The sequence below is a fragment of the Leopardus geoffroyi genome, chromosome D3 (assembly GCF_018350155.1).
Source record: "Leopardus geoffroyi isolate Oge1 chromosome D3, O.geoffroyi_Oge1_pat1.0, whole genome shotgun sequence".
Lineage (NCBI taxonomy): Eukaryota > Metazoa > Chordata > Mammalia > Carnivora > Felidae > Leopardus > Leopardus geoffroyi.
In genome coordinates this window covers 18,902,246-18,917,392 of record NC_059339.1, presented here as the reverse complement: position 1 = coordinate 18,917,392, position 15,147 = coordinate 18,902,246, and the positions used below count along the sequence as shown (strand labels likewise).

At 50.8% G+C, this 15,147-nt stretch overlaps 1 protein-coding gene across 1 annotated transcript; it reads right to left on the bottom strand.

Annotated features, from left to right (window-relative positions):
- On the bottom strand, nucleotides 1-15,147 carry LOC123587421 (trichoplein keratin filament binding). The gene is made up of 13 exons (XM_045457170.1): nucleotides 15,005-15,147; nucleotides 13,288-13,481; nucleotides 11,859-12,069; nucleotides 11,209-11,265; nucleotides 9,465-9,533; nucleotides 8,621-8,794; nucleotides 7,386-7,498; nucleotides 7,173-7,239; nucleotides 6,079-6,251; nucleotides 5,141-5,222; nucleotides 3,129-3,314; nucleotides 2,406-2,549; nucleotides 1-1,268 (listed from the first exon to the last, which is right to left on the bottom strand). The coding sequence occupies exons 2-13, from the start codon at nucleotides 13,479-13,481 to the stop codon at nucleotides 1,236-1,238; spliced, it is 1,503 nt and encodes a 500-aa protein (XP_045313126.1). The 5' UTR covers nucleotides 15,005-15,147; the 3' UTR covers nucleotides 1-1,235.

Here is a 15,147-nt window from a genome sequence, read left to right as displayed (position 1 = left end):
TGTCAGACCAAAACTTTATTTCACGATAAACGAACATCTGAAATGGAGGAAGCAAATATGAGCAAGCATAACGAAAGTGGTGCTCAGGAGGTCCTATCCAAAGAAATTCAAGACAAGAAAACGAAAAACAGATTAAGGATGCAGTTTGCTGCTCCGTTTGTTTTTATAGCACAATGGATGTGAAAGGCAATGCAGCCTTTACACTCAGGATTTTTAAAAAATAAACTCTGGTTTTTAACAACCTGGCACACAGCCCTATCTATAATTAGCTATAATTTACTGAAATGTGGAACATTAAATACAGTATAATGAAAACTGAAACCTCAGAGGAAGAATATGAAAAAAAAATACAAATAAAAATAGGGTTATTGCTGCAAGGAACTTGTAGCTATTTGTAGAGATTAATCTAGAACTGTGTCACATTGTTAGAACAGTGGGAGGAGAAAGTTCTAGCCGATCTGGTTGAGTGTGATCTAGTCTTCAGGCCCCCGTGCCCCTTCCTCTGGGCACATAAATCCTACAAGGCTGCCTGTCGCTGAGACCTTCTTCCAAGACACAAGAGGTCCAAAGTGTCGTGCCAAAACGTTAGCCAACCAGGTGGCCTTTTGAGGCCCCCTTTTGGGGCTTAGTAACTAACATACATGTTGGGATCACCACACAGAGTGCTCCATGGAAATTCCACCACGTTTCCTAAAGGAGGAAAGACCTATTTCTCGACACCCTTCCGGAAAGCATCCGTGGAGCACATCAGACTGTCTCAGAGTTCACAGCTTTTCTTCTTCCAGAAAATAAGACATGATCCTTTTGGGGCCACTAAATTAATAAACTGTGAAAGAAACTGAACTGACACTTAGGAGTCTGTTATCGACAGAATAGTGAAATTTAAGTGGCAAGTTTAAAAACTGAGAAACTTTCCTCATTTCTCCAGCTGGAGTCTTTACTGGAGGTTGACAATTATCGGTCTCTCATGGGACTGTGTGGCAGCACTCTCAGCATGTGACTGTAAGAGCCCCTTTCTTGGATACGAAAGGCAGGAAAAGGCCTCCTGCTGGGTGCTGCATGTCTATAGAACGCTGGCCGGTGAGGCCCTTGCTCTGTTTGACTGTGGACCCCAACAGGGTCAGTGAACTGTTACACAGCGACCCGAACACTCGAACCGAACACCGTACAGCTGTCTGGTGCCTGCACATCAAAGGCCTCAGGGACCTCACTCTGTGCTTCCAACACCAACAAAGTCAGTTCCAAGCAATTCTGGGATGTCCGTAGGGCTGAGAAAAGAAAGAAAACAGAAGCCCGATTAGATCAGCAGTCTCTGGAGCATTGGGAATTGATCCCAACCGAAATAAGAGCTGAAAGCCTGGTATAGTTGGCTGTTTTCATTTACAACTGAGAAAGCTTGGACCCTAAACCACAAATGAGGTACTTTATTACCTTTTTTGTAACATTTCCACATGTGCTCCGTGAAAACCTGATCCTGAGGCACTCAATGATCCCTGGTCAAGTGAGCTTACAATTAGGGTGAGGCAACAGGAAACCATATATCCTGTCCTAGGACACAGCCCACAGCTCCTAGCGTTGATGTAGAATCTGACTTTACATGTCTATTATGGGACTGTGTGTCGCCGAGACCTTCCCAAGACATGAAAGGTCCAAAGTGTCGTGCCAAAATGTTAGCCTGCACCTCAAGAGCCCCAGCCGGTGAGGACAAAGCAGTTCTGCGGCAGGTGAAGCACCTGCTCTGTCTCGTGGGCGGGTTTCCCAGAGTCACCTGAAAACAAAGGAGCCAGCCTCTTCGTCTCGCAGCACTTTGGAGCGCCAGGGTGGCTGAGCGGCCCTGGTAAAGGAGGGGCAGGCGCAACATGCCCGCCGGGCCCTCCCCCAGCTCCCAGGGGCTTCGTTAGTTACCAGCTCTCTGGGAGTAGGGGGACAACCCTTGCTTCTCTGTGCGTCGTGCACAGGGGCCTCTCACGTACTTCCGAGGACAGGGAAGGATGGAAGAGGACAAGAGGATCAGGGAGGGGAGGGGCAACCAGAGGTGCTGAGAGGAAGGGAAACCAGGCCCCTGCTCGCCTGGGCTCCATTGTCTGGACAGCTGTTCCTTCACCTCTCCCCTGTTGTGCCAGAGCTCTTAGATGGCTCCTGGTCCCAAACAGGGCCAAATGACATGCTCCTCAGCAGTCAGGGCCCAGAGTAAAATCTCCTCAAGGGCTGTCTGAGGCCAAAACAAGGGCTAAGATACATGTCGAGGCTCCCGACTGGTCGAGAAGGGAGAAACACAAAAGAAGAGGAATGAGGGAGGAATCTGAACTGGGTGGGAAGCGGAGCTTAGGACGGGGCTACGAACAGGCCTGGGACAGCAGGGGCCAGGCTGGGCGCCAGCAGCCTGTGCCCTTCAGACTCCTTACCTTGGGCCAGGAGCCCTGCTTGGCCATCGTCTTCACCTCCTGCTGCAGTAAGGCGTCAGTGAACTGCTCTGCCTGCCTGGCCTCCTCTTCCTCCTCTTCCTCCTGCTGGTCCTCTTCCCATGCCCGCAGCTGGCGCTCTGCAACCTGGCCACCAAGAACAAAGTCAACCGGGACAGAGCTCCCTGGGCAGAGCCCTGCTTCAGGTCATGAGGGAAAGCCTGTGGATCTACCCCAGTCAAGAGAATCCAAGCTAAGGCACAGTGATGGCAAGTGCAAGAGGGAAGGGCACTGATGAGACTGGAAAGGTTGCACGCATGGTAATGTGCAGCTTGCGAAAAGCTCCGGGTGTGGCCACGTGCTTAGAAGATTCTGTGTTCTCTACCAGGTTCCAAACTGAACAGAGAACGGTGGCCCAGCGAGCCACATGCCTGTGGAGGCAGACAGGAGGGGGATGACAGGTAGGCACAGCAGCCTCGCTCCCACACACACGGAGGACCTGGAGTGGCGCCGGAACGAATCAGGAGGGTCGGGGTTTCAGCTGGAAATGAAATGGGTGCACTGAGCTCACAAATGTGGGCCTCTCGGACAAGGTCTTAGTGCCTGGACGTGGAAATACGTCAAGGGTCCCCGCATCCGGTGCCATAACGGTGCAGGGGCCACAGCAAGCGGCCTGCCGCTCACATTCCCCTGCTGAGGCTTCCTCCCCCACCAGGCTCAGCCCACCTGGGCCTCCAGCTCCTGTTTCCTGGCCGATTTCAGTTCTTTGCTCTCCTCTTTCTCACGACGAGCTGACTCTCTGACCTCCTCAAGATTTCGAATAAGTTGCTCCCGGTGTCTCAGGGATTCCTCTTGTGCCCGTCGGTTTTGTTCAAGCTTTGCTTGTATTTGTTGTTGTCTCCCGGTCAGAACCTACCCTCAGCAGGAAGGCAAAGGGCAGATTTCAGTTCGACTTAGCAGTTCCCTATTCTACAAGCTGTGGACAGGCTACAGCTGCCCCAAGACCCAGCCTCGTCCTCAGCCTCAGGCCCGAATACCCCACATGAAGGCAAGTCAGATCACAGCACTGGCCCATGCAATGTCAGCCCAGCTTCTCACCCGTCCCCACCACACAGAAAATGCACACAGACCGCGCGTTAGGGAGAGACAGCTGGGCACTGACAAGATCCAAGGAGGTGGATGGAGCTCCCTCCCCAGGCACAGAAACAGCAACAAGCTTGTGAGCCTCACTCCCTATCGGTAGGTTCCAGAAAAAGAAAGAAACCACAAGCCACACAGATGACCGGAAGTAATCTGGGTCATCCCCTCAACCTTCGGGATCTAAATACTTGCAGAAACCTTGCTGGGCTTGAGACCTGGCCACAGCACAGGATCACATCCAGAGCAGTCAGGACTCAAGAATCAAGAACGGTGGGAAGCCACTTGCCGTACCCAACAGTTATGCTCCCGGGACAGGACACGTGAAGTGGCCACAACTAGGAGGAATTTTGTTTTTCATTTTCAAATTTGTATTTAAATTCTAGTTAACATATAGTGTAATATTGGTTTCAGGAGTAGAATTTAGTGATTCATCAATTACATATCACACCCAGTGCTCAACACAAGAGGAGGAACATTTTTAATAGGGAAAATCAAAGGTGTTGCAGAGTACCGGTATTCACAGAAGGGAGAGAGCCCCACTGGGACTGGACTTCCCACGGATTCCAAAATGACATGCACCAAATATTTCCATTTTTAAGCCACTTTAATTTTCAATACATGGATAATGAAAAATTTTTTCTAAAAGATTTCTTTAAAAAAATTTTTTTTTTTTTTTTTTTTTAACTAAGTAATCTCCACACCCAATGCGGGCTCAAACTCATGACCCTGGGATCAAAAGCCACGTGTCCTACCAAATGAGCCACCTAGGTGCCTCTCATTCCTTTTAAATTGGGGTACGTCTTAACGCATTACTTAAATACTGACGAGTTGTGTTCTTTCAAGAGTCCACTTCTGGTTATGCACCCCAAAGAAAAAAATCCTAAATACGGAAAATGGAAAGCCTTATGAACCAAGATGTTCACTGCAATGTTTCCTGTAACACCTCAGGAATAAATCAGAATAAAAATCAGAATAAAAAGAACACCCACAAGAGGGGAATAGGAAAAAAACCCCACAGCACACCCAACGTGATATATTAAGTGTGATATCATCAAAATATCTACAAAGGAGATGGAATAGTGCATTAGAATGCTGGAACTCAACAGATAGTATAATAAGGAATATGCAAAAAGACATGTTTGCACGTTTCCACACAGAGTGGAAGGAAACAGAGTAACAGCGACTATGCAAATAATGGGGACCTGGGTGACTTTGTTCTTACTTCCTGTACTCCTGAATTTTCTTCTAAAAAGCTGATACTACTTTCGCAATGACATTAGAAGTCTATTTAAAAGGAGCGTCTGGGTGGCTCAGATGGTTAAGCGCCCAACTTCGGCTCAGGTCATGATCTCGTGGTTTGTGAGTTCCAGCTCCACATCAAGCTCTGTGCTGATAGCTGGGAGCCTGGAGGCTGCTTTGGATTCTGTGTCTCCCTCTCTCTCTGCCCTTCCCCTGCTCATGCTCTGTCTCTCTCTCTCTGTCTCTCAAGAACATAAAAAAAAAAATTTTTTTTTTAAATAAGTCTATTTAAAATAAGCAGAGAGGCCTGTGTTCCAGAACATTTGGCAGGGTCAGTACGCACTCGCAGCCAGGATTACCTCGCTCATCAGTCTGTCTCGTGCGCTCCTCTCCCGGGCCCACTCCGCCTCTCTCTTTTCCCACATTTCCTTGGCCTCTTCCCTGGGAACACAGAGTGGATGACAGCAGGCTCCTTGCCACCACCGATGGCAGACGAGAACTAAAGACGTGACAGGGCTCCAGCGCATCAGGTACACACGTTCCATAGGGCCAACCTTCAAACCCACTTCTGCGCGCAAACTCTTCACAGTTTACAACTCTGGACTAGCTCATGGAGAGTACTCCTACAGGAAGTACTTTAAGTTTCCTGGGTTATGCTCCCACCTCCTTACAAAACACAACTGTGATGGCTTGCACCCAGGCCATTTAGACACCATGGCAAATGAAGCCACCAGGACCCTGGAGAGGCAGAGGAGCCCTGCTGTGCCTGAGCTCTGTCACTTTGCTCCTGGGGTCACTGCTAGCTCGCCCTGTGGCCTGAGGCAAGTCAGTGACCTCCTCAAGTGACCTGAGTACCTACCCTGCGGATGGATGTCAGGATTAAATAAGAGGAGGATGGTAAAGCGCTCTGCATGGTGTCTGACCCACAAGAAGTACCCAATAAATGTGACATGTTATTCAATTTTTTCAATCTACTAGATTTTTAGGATCCAGACCCATTTATAAAAGACCTAAGAAGCATTCAGCATCTCCATAATTTGTAACAATTTCCTTTCAAATTTCTAAGATCTTAAATGAACAGATCCTTACTCTAAACCCTAGTGATTTCCACCTTAAATAACAAGGGAAACACCCCTGCAAGCCGGGTCTGCTAGCAAACATGTGCTCCTCCCCATGGGCAGATTAACAAGGACGGATGCTTCAGTGACAACAGGAGACCCTAGTTGTGGCCTGTGGAGACATAAGGGACCAGAGCAGAGGCTGGGAGGGTCCAGCCCAGGCAGGCACCGCCTCTCACCTCAACAACAGCTGCAGCTCTGCCTCCCGCTCCCTCTCCAGCTGCAGCTGCTCCTCGATGGCCTGCTTCATCCAAGCTGCATCGGCCACGGCCTGCTCCCGCCTGGCCAGGTGCTCGTGCTGGTTCTCGTCCTCCTTCTCCAGGAGCGCTTGCAGGATGCGCTTGTCCGCCTCCTAGAGGGTGGAGGAGGAAGCGCGGTGGGCGCCCCTCTGCAGCCACAGCACCCCCCCCCCCCCCACCGCAGCTCCCACAGCGCCCCCTTTCTGCACTCAGCACTGACAGCAGACGTTCGTGATGCTTCCAAAGCTTCCCTACATAGAGATGGGAAGAGTCAGGGTATAACCACTTAGGAGTGGTTTAAAATAATGAAGGAGAGGCCCCTTTGCCACCACGCACCTGTCCCTGCCCTCGGACATGCCTGGTAGCACAGCTTTTGAGAACACGGCTGGACAACAGTTTCACTTCTAAGAATATGGACTAGAGACCCAAAGGCACAAAACCAAATGCACAAAATGCTCACTGCAGAGGTCCCATAGAGGAAAAACAAAAATGACCCAAACACGCATCGGTAGGGAACTGGCTGTAGTGGACATGTCCACAGCGAGATGCAGTAAAGAACAAGGGACTTGGGAGGTCCTGGGACGGAAAAATGTACTCCGGAACAGCAGTGGCGCTGCCAGCCCTGGACCACCCTGACGGTAGCGGGCAGGGATAGAGGTAGGCGGGTTCTCTCATTCACTGTCCCTGTCCCCGTGTCACTAGAGAGCCCATCGACATACCTGACAGGAACACCGAGCAGCCAGTAAAAAGAACAAGCTCATTCCAAGGATTTGAGGTTTACTGTTAGGTGACTGTGCTGAGGAATGCCACCTCAGGTTTTAAAGAACCCCACCACTGCCCTCTGTGTGTGCTGGGTAAATGTATCTAGAATACACAACAAAGCAGACCCCCCTGGGGAGGGGTGGGGGTCGCGAGCTCATCAAGGGGGAATCTCCCCTAGTGTGATATTCTTGCGAGAACGCACTCATTCTGAGCGATGGAAAGCATTTTCTTCCAAAAAGGGTGAAAGAAATGCCAGGCTGACTCAGACTTACCAGTTCCTCTTGGATCTGCTGTGCACGCCTATTGAGTTGCACATTATACTGATGTCTCAAAAAACGTCTAGAAAGGAGCAAAATACGATCTGCCTTCAGTGTCTTATGAACGATTAGCGGGGGCCAGATAGCTACTTACTACAGATCTTTCTGGTTTGGGACAGCAATGCAAGTCTGAGAAAGCACGAGGCTTGCCCATCTGGGCGCACACACCCCAGCTCCGCCTTCTGCCGGAAGGCTGCCATCTGCTTCCTCTCTTCCTCCAGCCTCTCCAGCTCCCACCGCTGCTTCAGCAGATTCTCCTGCTCCTTCTTCAGTTTGGTGGCCTGTGGTGACAACAGTGCACCCAGTTAAGGTCATCAGAATCGGAGCTTCCTTCACTCTTCGTGTGCATTTTCGGCAGATGCCAGGCAACAGGGCTGGCCCGGCCACCTGGTGATCAGAACTCCCTCTTACCTCTGGGCTCTGAGCCCTTGGCCCAGCGCACTCGCTTCCTCCAAGAGCCTTTCCCAGGCCTGTGGACAAGGATCAGATCCATGCTCCATGCTCCTGTACTTGTTCACACCTTCCTATAACTTAATTCCCTTCCACACCTGACACGGTTCCTGCCATGAAGACCAGGACCGTGGGTCTTGCTCACAGCTGTATCTCTAGCACCCAGCTCAGTGCTCAGCATCTAGCAGATAGTGGGCATTAAGGATCTGGTTCTGGAATCATTTGGGCCTAAGGAAGGACGGGCTTTCCCTCAGCCAGATGGGAAAATCTAGCCCAGGTATCTAGCTCAGGGAGACTGCAGAGTATTCTCAGAACAGCCTCCGAAACCAAAGACCTCATGGTTTATACCTTGAGATCCAAAACATGCTAGCTGGGGAGAGCTGTAGCTGCGTACTAGAACATCAGACTAAGTCAAGTCTACTTAGTGCACTGGATAATCCAAGTTCCTTTTTTTTTTTTTTTGTATAAATTTTGAGAGAGAGCACATGTGAGTTGGGTATAGGGTCAGAAGGGCAGAGAGAGAGAGAGAGAGAGAGAGAAAGAGAATGAATGAATGAATCCCAATCAGGCTCCACGCTCAGCATGGAGCCTGACGTGGGGCTTGATCCCACAACCCTGGGATCATGACCTGAGCCGAAATCAAGAGTTGGACACTCAACCAATGGAGCCATCCAGGTGCCCCAGGAAAATCCAAGTTCTAAGAAGGCTCTCACATAGAGCCTAAAACACACATAAGAGAACAGCTATTAGCTCCACATTGTGAACATTCTAGGATCTGGACGCACAACCTAGGGGGATGGAAAAACCACGGCGAGGAGTATGTGTCTGAAGGGAAAACCCAGCACTGTTGCATTTCTTAGAACCACCCCTCCCCAATATGGTCTTTTTGGTGCCGCTTCCTAAATGCCTGCTTTATAACGGCAAGCGGCTGCAGGAGGAGGCCATGCCCTCACCTCCAACTCCTTCAGCTTCAGCTCCTCCACCTGCTGGAGCAGCGCCTCAGCCTGGAGTTTGCCCTCCAACCGCTTCTTCTCCTCTTCTGCTTTCATCCGCTCCAGTGCTTCCCTTCGAGCCCTTTCATATTCATTTTCATACCGTTTGTTCTCTTCCTCTTGGGTGGCTTCTTGCTACATGGGGTCAGATGAACACAGGAGGTCAGAATCTGTCACATAGCCAGCAAAGACCCAGCTCCCCGCCGCTGTTCCTCATTCCAACGTGTCTACAACAGAGGAGGTCATGCCACTTTTCAGCTGCGTGACCCCGGGTGAGGGTGCATCTTCCCCGGCTCTGTTCTCACAGTGGGAACCATGGAGTGATCCTTCCCTCAGAGGTGATGCTGGGGAAGTACTCAGCACGGTGCCCGGCACAGGGAAGGGGCTCAACAATGTCAGGATTCCTTCCCTTCCAAAAGTCTCCCCAATGAACCCAGAGGCAAAGCTGTGGGTTCACGGAGGTGTGGACTTTTGTCCCCAGAGGTGCTGCGGTCAGCCCGGGTTGAGAGTTTATGATGCGCGCTACATCAAAAGAGACTGCCGGCAGCAAAAGCGACCTTTAAGATGCACCTTCCACCTGCCAGTGGCTGGCCACTGGTGTTATTCTGCCCTGGGGATGATCGGAAAGGATTCTCGTACATGTAGGAGCAACAGACGTCTGCTTTTAACGTGTTAAAGTTAACTGAGATAAAGTCTGTTCCTGGACTGGACTCATTAACATCCAGAACAAGAAAACTTGAGAGACCTGGAGTCACAGCACTTGCACCGTGCCATGTAGGACTATTTCCAGAGTCATATACCACACCTGTTTTTTTTCTTCTTTCTGCATTTTCCAAGAGTTTATCACGTGCTCCTTGTGAAGGGCTGATTCAATCTGAGGGTGAGAAGGCAGAGAATGTTCATTTCCTCACTGGTTCATCCGACAGATGGACGCTGCAGAGCACAGTGCTACGCCCTGGCAGGTGACCAGAAGTTCCCTAGGCAAGGACTCAGAGGGGCCCAGGTATCTTACAAGGGAGCACAAGATGACCCCAACATATAGATTTGGAACGCAACTCAGTTAGTAAACCAAAGGACCAGGCAGTTTGAAACAGATCTAAGGAGTTGTAACAAAGGAACACAAACTTTTCTCCCAGTACCCTGGGGGTTGTGCAGGGGCAGGTCAGCAGACACTGGAATGGAAATACGATCTCAGAGGCCACCCCTGGTTGGTCTGAAGCATGCCAGGGCCCAGAACAGCAGGAGCTGGGTGAGGCCCAGACTCAGCCTTTTGCCTGGCTCCTCGAAACGTCCTCTGCGAAGCGGTGGCTGTATAAACATGTACTCCCCGCAGCAACAGATGTAACACATTTGGGGTTATTAAGAAGAGATACGGGTTTAGCGAATCTGTTGGATCAGAAAATGAACTGGAACTCTATCCAAAAGCTTTTGTTTGGGAAATTGTTTATAAAAATTTTTAATCTCTTTCTCAACTTACAAATGTAAACATCCGCAACTAACTTGAGTGTTCTAAATAAACATTTCTGAGTAAAAGACTTTGGAGCACCCACCTAAACGCTCAAATGGCCAGGGAAAGGAGACCTCCCGTGGCTTAGTGCTAACTGCACAAGGCTCAAAAGCACCAAATTGTTCTATTACTTAGTGGCTGGCAATTTTCTAAATATAATTACAAATAAATTAATGCCACCAAACATATACGCAAAATTTAAGTTAAAATACATCAATGAAATCATCACGGATCATCTTCCTCTAGCCCCATCTCCACAGAATGATGCCACCCAAGCCAGACCGCCCCCCACCTGCCCCAGGATCTTGCATATTTGTCCTCCTTTCTCCTGCCACCCTGTTCTGGTCTCCGCCGTCACTGCCCTGCTCACCTCAACACTGCTGCCAAAGCTACTGCTCCCTGAAATGTGGCCAGGGTGCCGCCACAGCCCTGCTTAAAATCATCCAGGTGCTCCCCAGCGCTTCCAGAAGGCCACACAGGGCTGGCTGGGGTCCAGGCCCACGTGCCTCACCAGCCTCAACTCTTGCAGCCCCTGCTCGCCATGTGACATCACAAACTCTCAGCCACTCGTCACTCCCTGGATGCGCTCTGCTCTCGTGACTCCGGCCTGCTCCTCGCTCAGCTGCCTCAATCTAGAATGTCCTTTCCTCACCTTTACACCATCAAGTTAACAACCAAGTCCTTCCAGACTCCTCCATCCCAGCAACTCCTGAGATGCCGCTCTGACCCACAACTGAGCTGGGGGCACTGCCCCAAATGCCCATCCTCCTGGGCCTTCCCAGCCCACTGCAACCCACCCTGGACCGCAAGTTCCTAAGAAGGGGGGACCCCAGCTAATCTCCACGTGCCCAGGTGCTGGACCATGTGGCAAATGTTCAATAAGTATTGGCTGAACACCCAAGAAACCAGATCTGCATGTGGCATCGTTCAGGTGGCCGGGGTGTTCTCTGTTCCACCCCAGCAAGAGATGCAAGTTCAAAAACAAGAAGAGAAACATGATTTTATCTACTTAGGCAAAGCAAAGGATCTCGCTGGTTTTCACCTCTCGAAGTTTGGGGTTGTTCTTCTTCCAGTGTTCATACAGAAGCTGTTCGGCAATCTGTCAAGGAAACACAAAGAGGGAAGCCTGATGTCACTTTTCAAATTCATTCACATTTTGGATAACCCACAGTGGCGGTCAGCTGAGGCGGAGAGCCCCTCAGCTGGCACGATGTCACGGCGCCTGCCCTCCGGACCTACTGCCTGCCTTGCATCCCCGGCTCTGGGAGACACCAGAGTGGAACCAGACAGCTCTGACAAATGACTCCCACAGTGGTGATGGAAGGGCGCCAAGATCTGATGCTACAGATGGGTCCCAGATGTGACAATCTGCTTCAAAATATACAGCAGGCTTAAAAACACAGACTGGGGCTCACCATTCCCCACAGCTACTTAGAAGATCAAACAGACCAGCGCACAGCCTGCTGGGGCCACAGGACTGATATAAAGACAAAGGACTAGGATGTAATGACCTGAGGTGACTCGTGCAAAACACACGTGGAGAACAACGTAGCACAAAGCACCTCGCCCTGCAGGCTCTGGAGTTTACCGTTGTCTCATCAGACCAGTGTGCCCAGGGACCCCGTGTGTGTGTCACTGACGGGCTGGGGACGCTCCTGCTCCGTAGGCTCCAGAAGGGCTAGGAGGAGTTACCAGTTTCCTTTGCTCTTCTCGGGCCGACTTGAGATCGCCATGCCGCTCTCGGAGTCTGCCTTCCCGCACATCCATGCTTAGCCTTAGCTCCTCCAGTTGTCTGGCCAGCAGGGCCTGCTCCTCCAGCAGCAGCTGCCTCAGTCTCTCCCGCCTGGCTTCCAGCTGCTTCCGCTTCTCCTCCTTCAGTTTCTCACGCTGATAGGCATGCATGCTGGGTGAGAAGGAGCCCTCCCCACGTCAGTCACGCTACAGCCACACGTGGCACACTCTCTGCCATGGGTAAGAGAGGCTGAGGTGGACATGATGCAGTGACACGGTAAAGTGTCTTCCGGCTAAAGTGAAGACAGCGGGTCACAGACCACTGTGCACGACAGAATCTTGCTTTTGCCATAAGAAAATGTACATTGGGGGCGCCTGGGTGGCTCAGTCGGTTGAGCGTCCAACTTTGGCTCAGGTCATGATCCCGTGGTTCGTGAGTTCGAGCCCCGCGCTGGGCCCTGTGCTGACAGCTCAGAGCCTGGAGCCTGCTTCGGATTCTGTGTCTCCCTCTCTCTCTGCCCCTCACCTGCTCATGCTCTGTCTCTCTGTCTCAAAAATAAATGAAACATTTCAAAAAAAAAAAAAAAAAAAAAAAAAAGAAAATGTACAGCGGGGGCGCCCTGGCGGCTCAGTTGGCTGAGCGTCAGACTTCGGCTCAGGCCATGATCTCCCTCTCTCTCTCTGCCCCTCCCCTGCTTGCGCTCTCGCTCTCGCTCTCTCTCAAAAATAATAAACTAAAAAAAAAAAAAAGAAAGAAAAGAAAAAGAAAATGTACAGTGGTCTTACATATGCATGTGGTAACAGTACTAGCTAGTATTGTTTGAGCAATTCCTATATACTAGGTATTATATCTAGGGAAAGCTTTCTATTAATCACACACCCAACAAAGTAGGTTCTGTTTTAGCCCCACTTCACTGATGAGGAAACTGAGGCTCATTCATATAGCAAGTGACAGTCAGGAATTCCATCTGGGTTTGTCTGACTCCAAAGCCCATGCTTTTAACTTTCATGGTTTTTACATGTAATTCTGCAAAAATGGACGCGTGTGTGTGCGAATATTTATACACACACAAATGGGGAAAAGCATGGGAGGACAGGTGTATCAGAATGTTCACTGTGATTCTCTCTGGGGACACGGGGTTACAAGAAGACTTCCAGGTTCTACACATATTTCTTATTGTTTTCTCTTTTTCAATGCAAATGTATTATTCACTGATGATCTTTTTTTTTTTTTCCAATTTTCAGTTGGAAAACATCACCATGCATGCAATCTATGCAACTTCCTCAAGAAAACATGCTGATTAGCCATGGGGTTCTTAGTTCTTACAGCCACATCCCCTGAACAACAAGTGGTTTCCTGCCTCCATCCCATCAAGGTCACTGCAGTTACCTTTGCTGGTAGGACGTCTTGGAGCTCCACTCCGCCTGTTTGGAGCTACAGATATCAGACATCTTGAAGTAGCGGCTGTTCTGGTCCCACTGCTGCCGAAGCCGGGCCTCCTGCTCTCGGTGTCGCTGTCGGGCCATCTGCTGGTCCAGGAGCCTCCGGCTGCACCATTGGGAAGGCAGCGTGGGGAGTGCCATCTGAGGAATGGTAGCAATGGTAGGAAAATGAGCCTCCTGCAGCCCCCTAATGAGTGGTCCTCATCCCTTGGCTGCCCCCTGGAATCACCCCACTCCAGACCAATGACATCAAAGAAGTCTTAGCTCAGGCTCCCAGGCATCAGCATTTTTAAATTTTTTTTTTTAAAGTAATCTCTACACCCAACGTGGAACTCGAACTCACAACCCTGAGATCAAGACTAGCATGCTCTTCCCCCTGAGCCAGCCAGGCACTCTAGGCATCAGCATTTTAAAAATCATGTGCCATCAAGTCTGCAAATCATCACTGTTTTTAAATTTTTTTGGAGAGAAAGAGCGTGAGCCGGGGAGAGGGTCAGAGAGAAAGAGAGAAAAAGTCTCAAGCAGACTTCATGCTCAGCACGGAGCCAGATACAGGCCTCCATCCCACCACTCTGGGATCATGACCTGACTGAAATCGTGAGTCACATGCTCAAAAGACTGAGCCACCCAGGTGCTCCTGCAAAGCATCACTTTAAATAAGCCTGGATTCCACTCAGCTGTGAGCCAGACATCATCAAGGGTGCTACAGATGAAGACCGGGAACCAGTCCTAGCAATGCTGGACCAAGCACTTGGGGCCTTCTATGCTCCCCACAAAGTAACAGGAATAATAATCTCAGGAACAAAAAATGTACCAAGCTCGTGACATATATGAATGATCTTTTTCACTGTTATAATCACTCCATTATTTGGCAGGTGAAGAAACTTAAGTTCGAAATGGTAAAGTGACTTGCCCAAGACCACAGAGCCAGGAAGGAGAGGCAATAAAAGAGGTGGGATCCTAATTCATATCAGTCTCAGGCCAGGGCCCAGTCAAGAGTCTGCCTGTTGGGACCAACAAGCCCTGGCTCTGGCAGCCCCCAGGGAGTGGCCTCGCCTGCCCTCATCTTACAGATGGAGAAACTGAGACCCAGGAAGAAATCGATTTACCCGGGTCACGGAGCAAATGGGGCCATACCTGGAGACTTGAAAGCAGAGAGCAGTCTTACTCCGTACACGTTCCCTGACCCCAGAGCTGTCCTCCTGGGCAGGGTCTACACTGTGCCTGGTTACGACAGTGCTTACGGAACGTCTGTCTGGGTCCAGGCCAAGCCTCAAACTCAGTGCTCAGACCTGGGGGGAAATAATCTACGTCTATGGACCAAACGTGGCCCGCAGCTGCCCCTTTATAACCTGTCTTAAACCTGTGGCGCGCCTGACATGATTTTTTCCTTGCCCTGCAAGCCGCCCGCGGAAAAGCTTTCCGCCGGGAATCAAGAAACAAGACTCCGATCCTGCGTCAGTCGCATCCTTCACGCAGCCTTCACATCCACGTACGCTTTGCAGAGCAAAGCGTCGGACCCAGAGTGCGCAGGGAACAGTGAGGACTCGACGGCCGGTCCCCCGGCGCCCGCCGCGGTTCCCGCCAACACCGGGCCACGGCGGCCGGGCTCCGCGCGTTCGGGCGCCCACGCCGGCTCCGGCCGAGCCCAATGCCCGACTCACGTTTCTCCGCGCCCCGGAGTTCCCGAAGACTGCCCCCGCCGAGCTCCCGCATGCCCCAACCAAGCCCGACAGGTCCCGCGGCCACGCTTCCGGGGCCGCCCAGCACCAACTCCGGCCGTTTAGCCGCTTGTTGCCGGGGCAAC